At 48.9% G+C, this 13,626-nt stretch overlaps 2 protein-coding genes and 3 non-coding genes across 8 annotated transcripts; 4 read left to right on the top strand and 1 right to left on the bottom strand.

The window, feature by feature from the left end:
- The first annotated feature begins 66 nt into the window (after window positions 1–66).
- Mcm7 (minichromosome maintenance complex component 7) lies at window positions 67–7,466 on the top strand. 4 transcript variants are annotated; one of them, NM_001004203.3, is made up of 14 exons: window positions 209–298; window positions 1,608–1,687; window positions 2,286–2,575; window positions 2,648–2,828; window positions 3,094–3,231; window positions 3,549–3,698; window positions 3,867–3,981; window positions 4,063–4,194; window positions 4,418–4,501; window positions 4,611–5,004; window positions 5,267–5,350; window positions 5,993–6,161; window positions 6,896–7,005; window positions 7,152–7,466. In NM_001004203.3, exons 1-14 carry the CDS (start codon window positions 268–270, stop codon window positions 7,351–7,353), a joined length of 2,160 nt encoding a protein of 719 aa, NP_001004203.3. In that variant the 5' UTR covers window positions 209–267; the 3' UTR covers window positions 7,354–7,466. The 4 variants fall into 4 exon arrangements, with proteins under 4 accessions (XP_063127213.1, NP_001004203.3, XP_006249068.1 ...); XM_006249006.5 differs by lacking the exon at window positions 209–298 and adding an exon at window positions 746–816; XM_006249005.5 differs by lacking the exon at window positions 209–298 and adding an exon at window positions 979–1,202.
- Mir106b (microRNA 106b) lies at window positions 6,253–6,334 on the top strand. The gene has a single exon (NR_031862.1). It is a non-coding gene; the product is annotated as a microRNA 106b (primary transcript).
- On the top strand, window positions 6,457–6,543 carry Mir93 (microRNA 93). Its single transcript, NR_031853.1, has one exon. It is a non-coding gene; the product is annotated as a microRNA 93 (primary transcript).
- Mir25 (microRNA 25) lies at window positions 6,663–6,746 on the top strand. Its single transcript, NR_031829.1, has one exon. It is a non-coding gene; the product is annotated as a microRNA 25 (primary transcript).
- A 393-nt stretch (window positions 7,467–7,859) lies between the features above and the next one.
- On the bottom strand, window positions 7,860–10,699 carry Cops6 (COP9 signalosome subunit 6). The gene is made up of 10 exons (NM_001107129.1): window positions 10,568–10,699; window positions 10,238–10,360; window positions 9,908–10,039; window positions 9,616–9,704; window positions 9,462–9,524; window positions 9,050–9,097; window positions 8,624–8,738; window positions 8,448–8,540; window positions 8,258–8,358; window positions 7,860–8,136 (listed from the first exon to the last, which is right to left on the bottom strand). The coding sequence occupies exons 1-10, from the start codon at window positions 10,695–10,697 to the stop codon at window positions 7,996–7,998; spliced, it is 1,035 nt and encodes a 344-aa protein (NP_001100599.1). The 5' UTR covers window positions 10,698–10,699; the 3' UTR covers window positions 7,860–7,995.
- Window positions 10,700–13,626: the final 2,927 nt, after the last annotated feature.

The following is a 13,626-nucleotide window of genomic DNA, read 5'->3' as shown; positions in this document are numbered from 1 at the left end:
CAGAATCAGGCAATCTTCCACCGGCCCGCCCCCTAGCTCTCTGTCATTCAATCTAGATTCATCCAGTGATTGGTTAAAGTTAGGGGCCGGCAGCGGTTGGGAACCCCCTCTCTGATTGGCCCGTATTTAGCCGTATGGGTCACATGGGTGACGACGTTTCGCGCCAATTTCGGTTGGAGAGCTACGTACCGCTGCGCGTTCGTTTTCTGCTTCCCCGGAGTGAGACTTCAGAACCATTTAAGTCTTGCCGCACGGTCCCCGGCAGCGATGGCGCTTAAGGACTATGCGATTGAGAAAGGTGATGCTCTATAGGGCTGGGAACGGCGTCCTCGGAGGGAAACTTCTCTACCTACACCTGTTGAGGGGAGCTTGGGTCTTGGGGGGAGCCGAGATCTGTGACTCTGGGGACAAGCTAACTGCACCTGGGATAAGCAATGGGCATTAAGAATGGAGGAAGCAATTCTGCTTGGAAAAGATGATGTGGTTGTGTTAGGGAGAGAACCCAGTGAAGGCCACAAAGAGGAGGGGCGTGCTCGGGGAAGACCAGATGACGTGGAGCCTTCAGTACGGGGTTTGAGGGACTGGGTTACTAGACCAGCCTCTGCGCCTTGGGGCACTAGCAAATTCCCGCGTGCACTCGAGGCGCGCCGGAGCCCAGAGGCGGGGCTTGCTGGACCGCTCCGCTCCGCGATTGGTAGTTTTCGGCCGCCCTCCAAGCGGAAGTAGAGGCGGGCGGAAATGGCGCTACCTGATCGGAGGGCTGTCGTGTGTAAACAGTGTCCTTCCGCGCGGTGGCATCGGAGATAACTGCTCTAGGTAGGGGCGTGCCTGGGATTGGGAGGCTGAGCGCCGGGCGGTGAGCGTTGGCAGTATGGTGAATCCGAGTGGCCCTTTGGAGTTCTGGCCAATCCCCGCACGGCCACCGGTTTCAGGCGGAGGAATCCTGGGTTGTGAGGCGGCTGGAATCCAGGCCCATGTGCTTCTTTGTTTACTAAGAGCGGAAGCAGTGGCGGGAGCCGGGCATGGGGTGCCGAAGGAGGCCTAGTGGCAGACGTTCTGGCGGGAGCCGGAAAAGAAAGAGCTGTACTGTACTGGTAGAGGGAGAACCGAGGGTCTTAGGTCGACTGTGAGCAAGCTGAGAGAATTGAAGAAACTGAGGTTCCTAACTAAGGCAGACACTGGAATTTCTTGAGGGTGGTTAGGTAAGATTATTGTAACTGCCCAGGGACCTATATTCTTCCCTAGGTAAAAACAGACTTGTGAAAGGGAGCACTGCTACTTTGAGAACTTGGTAGATTTGTTTTGAATGTTCATTTAACTAACTAGTTCATAAGTCCCGCCAAGCGGGTTTCTTAGTTTTCCGTTAAGAGTTTGAAATAAAGAATCCAAAAGGGAGAGTGATTGTTTTTAAGTTTTTTTGCTACGTTATTGTTTGTGAGAGCACGTGCGCGTTTGCACGGGCACATCACAGCTTACAGTTGGGTGCTAGACACCCGCAGAACTCTTCCAACCTGTGGGTGGGTCCCAGAGATTGAACTCCAGTTGTCAGACTTGGCGTGGGCTTTACACCTCACTGTCCACAAAGATATTTTATTTCATATTTGTAGAAAAAGTGAAGAAGTTCCTGCAAGAGTTTTATTATGATGATGAGCTTGGAAAGAAGCAGTTCAAGTATGGGACCCAGTTGGTAAGTCTCAGGGTGGGTTATGGGGAGTGGAGTGGTGTGTAAGAACTTGTATAAGGTGCCCTACCTTGTGATAGCAAGAATGGCTATCAGTGAATGACTTGGTTTTGATTGTTTTTATACAAAGTTTTGAGTTCTTCTATGTTTACTTTTGGATTTTCTTAGCTGTTTTACTTGTATTTATTCCTGTATGCTTGTGCTCACATGGGCATGCCATAGCATGTGTGGAGGTCAACAGGACAATTTGTGGGAGTCTCCCACCACATGTGTTTTGAAGAGCAAGCTCAGGTCATCTGGCTAGATGGCAAGTGTCTAACCTGCTGAGCATTCTCATCCATGCCTAGCTCTTGGTTTTTAGGGATAGTCTGTGTGTAGCACAGACCAGCATCAAGAACACCCTATGTAGTTACATAGCTAAGGTTGGCTTTGAGCTCCTCATTCTGTTGTCTTCTAAATCCTAAGTGCTGGGATTGGGAACACCTGTCACTCTGCTGGACACTATTCTGTTTTTCCCCATGGGAGGTAGGCCAGTGACTTAGAAGCGCTTTTGTGGGTGAGGTGAACTTGACTCTAAAGTGTTACTGTCTCTTCCTTACCTCAGGTTCATCTGGCTCATCGGGAACAAGTGGCATTGTACGTGGACCTAGATGATGTAGCTGAAGATGACCCTGAGTTGGTCGACTCAATTTGCGAGAATGCCAAGCGCTACTCGAGGCTGTTTGCTGACGTAGTACAGGAGCTTCTGCCTGAGTACAAGGAGAAGGAGGTGGTGAATAAGGATGTCCTGGATGTTTACATTGAACACCGATTGATGATGGAGCAGCGGAGCAGAGACCCTGGGGCAGTCCGGAACCCTCAAAACCAGTATCCTTCTGAGCTCATGCGTAGATTGTAAGTACCTCTGTGGGAAGGGGCAGGGACTTGCTCTCCAGGGCCTTGTTGACAAATGTTTCTTTCTCTTAGTGAGTTGTATTTCCAAGGCCCAAGTAGCAGCAAGCCTCGAGTGATCCGGGAAGTACGGGCTGATTCTGTAGGGAAATTGTTAACTGTGCGTGGGATTGTCACTCGTGTGTCTGAAGTCAAGCCCAGGATGGTGGTGGCCACATACACTTGCGATCAATGTGGGGCAGAGACCTACCAGCCGGTATGTATACAATAGGGAAAAGAAAAATAGGCCTCTGTTCTCTGTCCTTGAAATTGTCCCACTGATTGTAATCTATCATTTTCTCCCAGGCTATTACAAACATTTTGGTATCCATTTAATTCTTGTTAGCGATTTGATCTCTGGTTGTTTTGACTTGGAATATTTCAAGAGGCTCTTATACTTTGAAAATGTTTTGACACAGCAGAAATGATTGCTGTGGTGATTGTAAGGCTTGATTTCCTGTTTCCTTCCTTTTTTTTTCTAGATCCAGTCTCCCACCTTCATGCCTCTGATCATGTGCCCCAGCCAGGAGTGCCAAACCAACCGCTCAGGGGGGCGGCTGTACCTACAGACTCGTGGCTCCAAATTTATTAAATTCCAGGAAATGAAGATTCAAGAACATGTAAGTTTGGGGGATATAAGTCCTGCACCTGGTTGTGAAATGGCAGGAAGAAAGATTGGGAAAGAGGTTTGCCTAGAATTTTTTTTTATTTGCTCTAAATCAGAAAGTCAGGAAGTGATTTAATTGAAATATTTTCTGGTTGCGTTGGGAGGAGAAGAATTCAGCTTCCTTCCTGATGAGGTCTTCTAATCTTAACCTGAATCTTAACCGTAAAATGGGCATCTTCTGGGGTGATACAGTTGGGCTAGGTCTCTATCTGCCTTACTTTTCTCCTTGTCTCATGTGTTCTGTGTCATGCCCTCCCCCCAATCTCCTAGAGTGACCAAGTTCCGGTGGGAAACATCCCTCGGAGCATCACAGTGGTTCTAGAAGGAGAGAACACAAGGATTGCCCAGCCTGGTGACCATGTCAGCGTCACTGGCATCTTCTTGCCAGTCTTGCGCACAGGGTTCCAACAGATGGCACAGGTGAGGGTGTTGGGAAATGAGGGAATAACTGCCTTTCCACCTCATCTACCCACTCTTAACACCCTGAGAAAATGAAAGCCACTAAGCTGGAACTTAGAAGTTCTCGGGGACTCTGGTGATGGGGAACTTAAAGGGAACACATCTGTACACTGGCGTTCTTCTGCCCAGGGCTTACTCTCGGAAACTTACCTGGAAGCCCATCGGGTTGTGAAGATGACGAAGAGCGAGGATGATGTGTCTGGGGCCGGAGAGCTGAGTGCCGAGGAGCTGAAGCAGATTGCCGGTGAGGCCCCGGGCTCAGGTCGTAGCCGAGCTTTACCCAGCTCTTGTCCTGAAGAAAATGCTATGACTTAATTTTTTGCAGAGGAAGATTTCTATGAAAAGCTGGCTGCTTCTATTGCTCCGGAGATCTATGGTCATGAAGATGTGAAGAAGGCGCTCTTACTGCTCCTGGTGGGTGGTGTGGACCAGTCTCCTCAAGGCATGAAGATAAGAGGTAGGAGGACAGGAGGCGTTGGAAGGCAGGGTTATTTGGGAGGGTGGAAATGTAAGTATCCCGTGAGTCTGTGAATAACAACTTAGGGTTAGTGACTTGGCTGAGTGCTTGTCTTTGATGCAGTAGGGACTTTGGGAAGGGGTCCAGGTCTCAAAGGCTCTTCTTCCCTCTGGGTTGACAACTTGAGTCGAGGGATCACTCAGGCTTCCTTTACATTTGCCAGGAAACATCCACATCTGCCTTATGGGAGATCCTGGTGTGGCCAAGTCTCAGCTCCTGTCTTACATTGACCGTCTGGCGCCCCGAAGTGAGTATGGCAGGGATGGGGCTTGGTGTTTGATTAAGTACTATGAGGCCTTTGGAAGGCCTGGGGAAAGCAGTTCCTTTCTGGAGCAGTTTGCTGCTTCTCTTTGCAGGTCAGTACACAACGGGCCGGGGCTCCTCTGGTGTAGGGCTCACAGCAGCTGTGTTGAGAGACTCTGTGAGTGGGGAATTGACCTTAGAGGGTGGTGCCCTGGTGCTGGCTGACCAGGGCGTGTGCTGCATTGATGAGTTTGACAAGATGGCAGAAGCTGACCGCACAGCCATCCATGAGGTTATGGAGCAGCAGACCATCTCCATTGCCAAGGCAGGAATTCTCACCACACTCAATGCCCGATGCTCTATCCTGGCTGCTGCCAACCCTGCCTATGGACGGTATAACCCCCGCCGCAGTTTGGAGCAGAACATACAGCTTCCTGCTGCTCTGCTCTCCCGATTCGACCTCCTCTGGCTGATTCAGGACCGGCCCGACAGAGACAACGACCTCCGGTGAATGAAGTATAGAGACAGTCCATTTTAGTGACTTTGGGGAAGGGAGGTAAAGTCAGAGCAACTCAACTTGTCTGTGTTCAGACACAGTAAACACTTTCCTTGTCTGCAGTTCATGGGGAGACAGAAGGTTGGAGCAAAGATGGTGAGGGGTTTTCTGGGAGACCTGTTGGTCATTCTTTGGAGAAAAGATGGGGCTAAAAAGGGATACTGAGTCAAAATCTCAGGGTGTTACAGCTCTAAAGCCTTGTCTTCTCTCCAGGTTGGCCCAGCACATAACCTATGTCCACCAGCACAGCCGGCAGCCCCCTGCTCAATTTGAACCTTTGGACATGAAACTTATGAGGTGAGAGGGATGGGGATGTCTCAGGGGAATACTTGTGTGTGGCATTGTCTTATGCCAAGTGTGTCTGAAAAGCTTTCAGTCTGCAGAGGACAATGTATTTACTTCCTCCTCCCTCAAAGTAGCTGAGCCTGAGAATACTGAGCCTGGGTCTTTAGCCACAAAGCAAGGGATCATCAGAAACTTTTCTGGTTTGGGGTGACAGCAGCAGGCTGTAAGTAAACTTAGCTGCTGTGCATCCTGAGGCAAGGGGATCTTTTAGAGATCTTTTAGGGGTGTCTCCAAAAACTACTGGCCTCCCCCATATATAAAAGGGTCTCCCTTACTGTCTTCTTCTTGTCTTAGGCAGGTATAGCTTTTTGGCCGTGTCTGTTTCCATAGCACAGATGACTCAGCACCTCACAAATCTGCAGGTTTCTAAATTGATTTTCTCTGGGCCTCTGAAGTCTGTCCCCTTATGTGACAAGTTCAGAGGAGTTAAATCTGCCCAATGCAGGTGCATTTGTCTTGCTTTGGGAAGCCTAGAGAAGTCCCTCAGTTATGCCTAAGCAAATAGTTGTCCACTTCCAGCATAGAATATTAAGTAGGAAATCTCCTATAAAGCATGCATGTCTTCCGCTTTCCCATGAGCCTTGTTTCCCACAGACGGTACATTGCCATGTGCCGCGAGAGGCAGCCCACAGTGCCTGACTCTCTGGCTGACTACATCACTGCAGCGTATGTGGAGATGAGGCGAGAGGCCCGGGCCAGTAAGGATGCCACCTACACTTCTGCCCGGACCCTGCTGGCCATTCTCCGACTTTCTACTGCTCTGGTGAGTGCTGGGTCCCTGTCTGCTAGAAGGCTGACCCTTGCCTGCCACCTCACCTAATGTCCTTCAAGCTGCCTTCTTCCCTCCCACCAGCCCTGCTGGGACTAAAGTGCTGACAGTGCAGATAGTGGTCCTCTCTGTGCTACCGCACTGTGGGTACTTGCTGCTCCAGCAGGGCACATGCAACACCCACGGAGGGAAAGGCTGCTTGAATCCACGAGGGGGTTGGAAGGACTTGAGTTCCTGATGCCCTAGATATCTTAGAAGTCTTCCTTCTGTCCTCCCCTCTTGGACCTTTAGTCATGGGGGCTCCAAAGTGCTGTTCGTGCAGGTAGTGCATTGCCTGACCTACTGCTGAGCTAGCACTTCCCGAGCCCCCAGGACACAGCCTCTGACAGTGGCCCTAGCTGAGCACCCCAGGCTCCACTTGTCACGATGGGGAGCCTAGTGGAGTTCAGAAGGGTCTGGTCTCCCTCACAGGACGGCAGGACACCCACCGGGACTGGCCAGTGTTGAGAGGCGGAGACACGGGCAATTGCTGGACGCTGCCCTGGGCATTGCACTTGTCTCGGTCTGACAGTGCCGGCCCAACACTGCAGATGTGGGGGGCAGGGAAGAACCCACTTTTGTTCTATGAGTAGGCGAATGTGGCTTGCCCGGGTTTGAAGCCAGAGCAGAGATCCTTGGTTTCACCCCTCCTCCCCTCCTATCCCTATTTCCCCACGCCTTCCCCTTAGGCTCGCCTTCGGATGGTAGATATTGTGGAGAAGGAAGATGTGAATGAAGCCATAAGGTTGATGGAGATGTCAAAGGACTCCCTTCTGGGTGAAAAGGGACAAACGGCTAGGTGAGTGTCTTAATGAAATTGGGCTACCTGACATAATTGAGCTGGTCACTTTTGTGGCTTCTGCACATGGACAAGTTTGACTTCAGGATTTTGGTGCTGATGGCTACTGGGCCTTGCACTTAACCTTTTCCATCCTTGTCTTTCAGGACCCAGAGGCCAGCAGATGTGATATTTGCTACCGTCCGTGAGTTGGTATCAGGGGGACGGAGTGTCCGCTTTTCTGAGGCTGAACAGCGCTGCATATCACGTGGCTTCACACCAGCCCAGTTCCAGGCAGCTCTGGATGAATATGAGGAGCTAAATGTCTGGCAGGTCAATACTTCTCGGACACGGATCACCTTTGTCTGACAGCCAGTTTTTGAGCCCTACTGCCTACCCCAGAAAGTTTGCGTGATGCCCCCTGAGAGGACAATTTCCCATGCTGCACTTTTTTATTCTGCCAATAAAGTGTTTTGACTGCCTCCTGCTTGGGTCTGGCTTGTTAATGCTTTCTGAGCCTAAGTGCTAGTCAAGCTGGAGGTATAAGGCCTTGGAATGGATTTTTGGTTTGTTAGACCCCCACATGACACATCACCCCCGAGGTGCCTCCGGGATATAGGAAAACAAGGATTTGGGTTACCCAGAATTATTAAGATGGGCTTGGCATCCCTCCCCTTCCTATACTCCCTTCACTTTCAGTGAAATTAGCTTGGGGAAACAGTCATTTGTCTGGAGTCATTTTCTGGAGAAGTTGAGGACAGAACAAGGAAGAACTGGAAAGTCAGCAGGCAGTCCTATCACATTCTGTCTACAAGGGTCCTGAGTCATTAAAAGATAAGTGGGTCCTGTCTGAAGAGTCCAGGTGAGAAACCATTGTGCCTGAGAGGACAAAGCCACTGGAAGGGCTGCTAAGGGGCTGTTCTTTATTAGTGAGTTTCTCTAAGGGGAAAGTGCTCAGTCCCGTGGCACAGTTGTCTGAGCCCCATACAGCATCCCTTCCAAGAGCCCTCATCAGAAAAACAGTCCCCGCATCCGCCTGCCGATGCCTTGTCGGTCATACAGGACGTTGAACTTGTTCACAAACTGGTTCATTGTGTTGCACGTTTTGGTGATGGTGCCGAGGTAGGCCATAAGCCCCACGTCATTGCATTGCTGGGAGGGAACAGAAAGAACCAGTTCCCCAGGGGTCCCTCATATTAGCCAATGACACTGAGTTTCACCTGCCTGAGGTGGTTGTGAGCCCCACCTCCCCATCAAGGGTATTAACACTCACATCATAAAAGTCTGTCTTGAACTTGTCAGTGCTGAGAACTGGAAGACAGTGGCATAGGGCATAGGCCTCCCGCAGGATCTCATGGTTGAAGGGAACCTCTCCTAAGGGCACAATGAGGCTGCACTGATGTGGATGTTGTCACTTCTCCAGGAGGGAGGAAAGATGGTTAAAGGTGAGGTACCTCTCCTACCTGCTTCAGAGGCCTTGACGTACTCTAAAATGAGCTTCACACGGCTGTGCAGCATCTTGATGGCGCTGTGCTGAGCTATGAGGTGTTCAGCCACTGCAGGGGGACAGGACAAATGAAAGGTAGCAAGTGGCCACACCCAACCCATACCTCCAAAGAACTGAATTCAACCCCCTTACCAGTGGAGTTCTCCCCACTGCCTGTAGCTGTCATCCGGGCCACATGGTCTACACCGATACGTTCAGCTTCCTCAGTGGCCAGAGTGTAAGTGAGTTCAGCAAACAGCATTGTGGCCTGCAGAGTAAAGGGTTCTCAGCAAGGAAACAGGGCTGGGCAGACGGCTCAGTGGGTAGAGCGCTTGCTGCACGAGACTAAGGATCAAGATGTGGCAGCATGTGTCTATAATCCCAGAACTTCTACAGCAAAATGGGAAGTGAAGACAAATCCCAGAAGCTCACAGGTCAACCAGCCTGGCAAACACGAGATTCTGTCTCCAGGTAGAAAGCTACGACAAACACCCAGGGTTGCCCCATGCCTGTGCACATGTGCACAGCATTTAGGAGACAGGCTAAAGCAGGATTTGAAGATTGCAGGGTAACTATTACCTCTCCATTGATTATATCGATGACAGACTCAAAAACGCTGACAGGCAGCTGTAAAAACAGACGGAGACAAGAGAACAGCTCTTACTAGAAGCAAATGCACTTGAACTTGCCAGGCTGGTTTTGAACTCACAATTCTCTTGCCTCAATCTCCTGAGTGCTAAAATTGATTACAAGTGTTGTTGCCACACTTAGCTCACAATTTTCTCTCTACTGGAGTAAGTTTTACCCACATTACATATGGCGACACCACTGAAGAGATGAAGTTACACAACTGATGGGCGTAAGTAAACAGCAGCGTGGAGATTCAACTCAAGCGTTCTCTAATACACATGATGTCACAGAGTAAATCAGAGCAGAGGCATATAGGGGCAGATGATCAAGACAAAGGGGTCATAGGGTCAACAATACTCACATCTGTGTGCTTGGTCATAGGGTTCAACTTCAGAAAGAGAGGACTCTCAATTATCTCGCAAACCTAGAAGACAAAGCCCAAAAAAAGTCAGTATCTCTTCTTCCCATAACCTTCTGTTCTCTTCCCCAACATGCACACATGTGAGCTTTTATACCTGCTTATGGACGTGGATGTCTGAGGGGTCAGGTGGCCCCCCTGTGGTATACCAACCCAAAAACTCCAGCTCCTTGAAAACCTGTTTAACTGGAGAAGAAGGGGCCAGAGTAAATATTTCTTTAAACCTCTCTTCCTGAGTTTGATGGACCTGGTGTGTTTCCTTACCGGCTTTTCCCTTCCTCCCTCCCTCAAATTTTGGGTCAGTTTAGCATAACTATACCTTTCTATTCTAAATACAAAACAAAAATCTCCCCACTTCTCCTTCCCGCCCACTTCTATTCCCTTCTCACACTGCTCCTCCTTGGTGTAATAATATTCTTTGTCAATGATAATCTTCTTTTCCACGGTGTGAGACAGCAGCTCAAAGGAGTTCATCACTTCGATATTTCGCCCCTCCTGCTTCCCGATCAGAGCCCCAATCACTAAGGAGAGAGAAGCAGAAGTGCAAGGAAAATAGGTGAGGTTCAAGCATCGAAAACCTTTCCCGAGACTCTGAAGTCAGTGTGTATTAATGACTGGGGAAACAGTAATTTGGAAAAGGGGGCGGGGGGAGGGACTGGAGGAGATCTCCAAGAGGAGATCTCCAAGAGGAAATTTTGAGATTTACACACAACACTCACCCTGCATAGGCCGCCCCTCCTGGGAGCGCATGCGGATCCAATGGTCTGAGATGTTGAGGATGACAAGGGGATGAAGAGCGACGGAAACACTCCCAGTCACTCCGGAGGCCATCACGCTGGGGACTGTTAAAAGTGAAAGAAAAACATAGCGGGTGAGAGTTCGGGCCCACACATTCTCCCCTAGACATGGGAGCAGAGGACCGGTAGAGCCGGGCCGTTCATCCCTGCCCTCAAGTTATCCTGGGAGAGATGTCGCTTCTCCCGGGCTTAAGAAGTACTCAAGACACTCCGCAAGGGCGACTCCAGAAGTCGTTCCCTGCACCCCGTTACCTGCTGCATCCACCTCCATGCCGCTGCTGCCTCCGCTCCCGTTCGCCGCCGCCGCCGCCGCCGCCGCAGCCGCCGCCGCCGCCGCCGCCATTTTCCCCGCGCCCGCCAGCCACGGCCCGCCCCTTTCCATCTCGGCTTCCGTCGGCGAGCGGCGCATGCTCAGTGTGTACTCTGTGTTGCTAATGGGCGGGGCGTCTGCCAGTACTTGGTAGCCCATGGTTCTCAGTGTGTTGTGTTGTGTTGTGTTGTGTTGTGTTGTGTTGTGTTGTGTTGTGTTGTGTTGTGTTGTGTTGTGTTGTGTTGTGTTGTGTTGTGTTGTGTTGTGTTGCTGCTACCGGTTCTCATGAAAACCGGCCTGGCCATGAGTTCTGTATTGTGTATCTAAGAATGACTTTGAACTTTTGGTCTCTTGCCTTTACCTCCCAAGTAGGGCTGTTAGTTTCCAGGTCTCAAAGGGGATACTTTGTCAATACTAGACGCAGAGAAAATTGCGATCAAAAAGAGGAAACGCTGTAATTTATTAAGGATATAACATTTTTCACGTTGCATATAATCTATAGTGACATGGTCACTTGTTTGTTGAACTGCGGTCTAACCGTGTTGCCCAGCTGGCTGGGAACTTGCTATTCATCTAGGCTGAGTTCAAACTCAAAGAGATCTACCTGCCTCTACTTCCTGAGTGCTGAGATTCAAGGTGTGCAGCGTGCCCAGCCTGCCTTGTTTTTAAAACGGTGAGCAGGGGGGCTGGAGAGATGGCTCAGTGGTTGAGAGCACTGACTGCTCTTCCAGAGGTCCTGAGTTCAATTCCCAGCAACCACATGGTGGCTTACAACCATCTGTAATGAGATCTGATGCCCTCTTCTGGTGGGTCTGAAGGCAGCAACAGTGTACTCATATAAAACAAATAAATAAAAATATTGAAACGGTGAACTGAGGATCTAAAGTCGGTTCCTAACACTTACAAAGCAAGCACTTTATCCCCCGAGCCGTCTCCCCAGTGGATTACTCCAACTGTTCAGCTGCTTCTTCAGTTGCAAGGCAACTTGATTCTACACAACCTAGTGACTGCTACTGGGAAGGCTTGTGGCCCATGCCTTTAATCCTCGCACTTAGCGAGGCAGAGACAGGCAGATTTCTTGAGTTCAAGGCCAGCCTGGCCAACAAAGTGAATTCCATCACAGCCAAGGTTACACAAACTCTCACAATATAGGGGTTGGGGGAGAGTTGCCTTGGTCATGGTGTCTCTTTACTGCAATAGAACAGTGATTAAGACAAGTATGTTTCCCACTTGGATCAATAACTGAGGCTAAGCAACCTCCTTTAATAGTCAAGAAAAAGGGACTGGAGAGATGGCTCAGCAGTTAAGAGCACTGACTGCTCTTCCAGAGGTCCTGAGTTCAAATCCCAGCAACCACATGGTGGCTCACAACCATCTATAATGAGATCTGATGCCCTCTTCTGGTGTGTCTGAAGACAGATATGGTGTACTTGTAATATGTAATAGATAAATCTTTAAAAAAAAAAAAAAGTCAAGAAAGAGCATTTGGCCCACAGTCATTCATTTGGGGCCAATAACAGCCTGTTTTTCTTCCTTCCTTCCTTTCTTTCTTTTTTTCTTTCTTTTTTAACCAATCATAGTCATGGACATATGTGCTTTGGACCAATCATGGCCTTGCACTGATTCACAGTAGTCCTTCCACTAGAGAAAGGGTTCCCTTCCTGTCAAGGTGGAAATGTTTTCAGGTTCATCTACATTTCATAGAGGCCCGTGACCGAAAAATATCTGGTAGCAACTGTGTCAAACACAAAGGGGAAGCTATGTCTTCAGAAGCTTGGGAAATCAGCTTCAATCTTTACACAGCTGTCTCAAGGCTTCTGTTGTGTGTCCCTGACTGCTGGTGCTGGTCTAAGGGTAGTCTGGCTAACTTGATTGACAGTCCTTTTCCCCAGGGCATCAGAGACAGTGAGAGGGATGGGTACAATAGATGATAATTTGGGAGTTAAATTGCCCTATTCCCAATGTCTTTGATTACTTACAGGAAAATAAACATTGGAAGTTTTTAATACTATAAAACAAAGCAAAGAAAACATCATCATTAATGCTAAGAGCACTTTAACAGTATGTTTAAAATGCTCAGCACCTATCTAGAGCTCAGGGAAAGCTGAGTCCCCTTCATCTGTCTTGGATGATATTTTTTTTTCGATTTTAATAATGTATAGAAAACTCAGGCAGTGGTGGTACACACCTTTAATCCTAGCACTCAGGAGGCAGAGACAGGCAGATCTCAGAGGCCAACCTGGTCTATAAACCAAATGCCAGGACAACCAAGGGTACACAGAGAAATCGTCTTGAAAAACAAAACAATAATAATATACAGGAGAACATTTCTGTTTTTTATTTGTGTGTGTGTGTGTGTGTGTGTGTGTGTGTGTAATGTGTACTCCACAACATAGGTCAGAGGACAGCTTGCAGAAGTTGGTCACAATGAAAGCTGCCTGCTGTTTATGGGCTGCCGGGCTTTGGAAGATGTGTCTGCAGAGTTTGACTGACTGATTAGAGCCCCAGTAATGTGGACAGTTTGGAATGTTGCTGGTCCAGAGTCTGATTTACCCAAACAGCCCCCTAAACAGCCATTCCTTGCCCTCATCTGTGTCAAAACACTCTATGACGTTAAAATCTATTTAAAATCTAAACCTGTAGATTTAGTATCTATTAACTAACAGACTTCTAGCTTCCACCAACCCCAAAGCTAAGAACGTCATCAGATAGCATCCGAGAGCCTGTAGTAAAGCTTGTTCCAGCTTAGCCCTCTCTCCTTGATGTACCACCAATGTATTTTTAGCTTGCCATAATGTGGGGCTTTCATTGTTCTGTAAAACTATAACATTACATGAAACTGCTTCCGTGTGAGAACATGAAATTTGGGGAAACCTTAATCTGCATTCCTAGACCATGATCACTCAAACAGTACTAAGAATAAACTAGCTCTTTTTCCCATTAAGTCAGAGATATGGTTGAGCATACTCAGGACCAAAGACTTCCCTGAGCCGTTTCTCCA

This window comes from Rattus norvegicus, chromosome 12 (genome assembly GCF_036323735.1).
Source record: "Rattus norvegicus strain BN/NHsdMcwi chromosome 12, GRCr8, whole genome shotgun sequence".
Taxonomy (NCBI): Eukaryota; Metazoa; Chordata; class Mammalia; order Rodentia; family Muridae; genus Rattus; species Rattus norvegicus.
The sequence above is the reverse complement of the archived record's forward strand: the minus strand, read 5'-3'. Positions and strand labels throughout refer to the sequence as shown.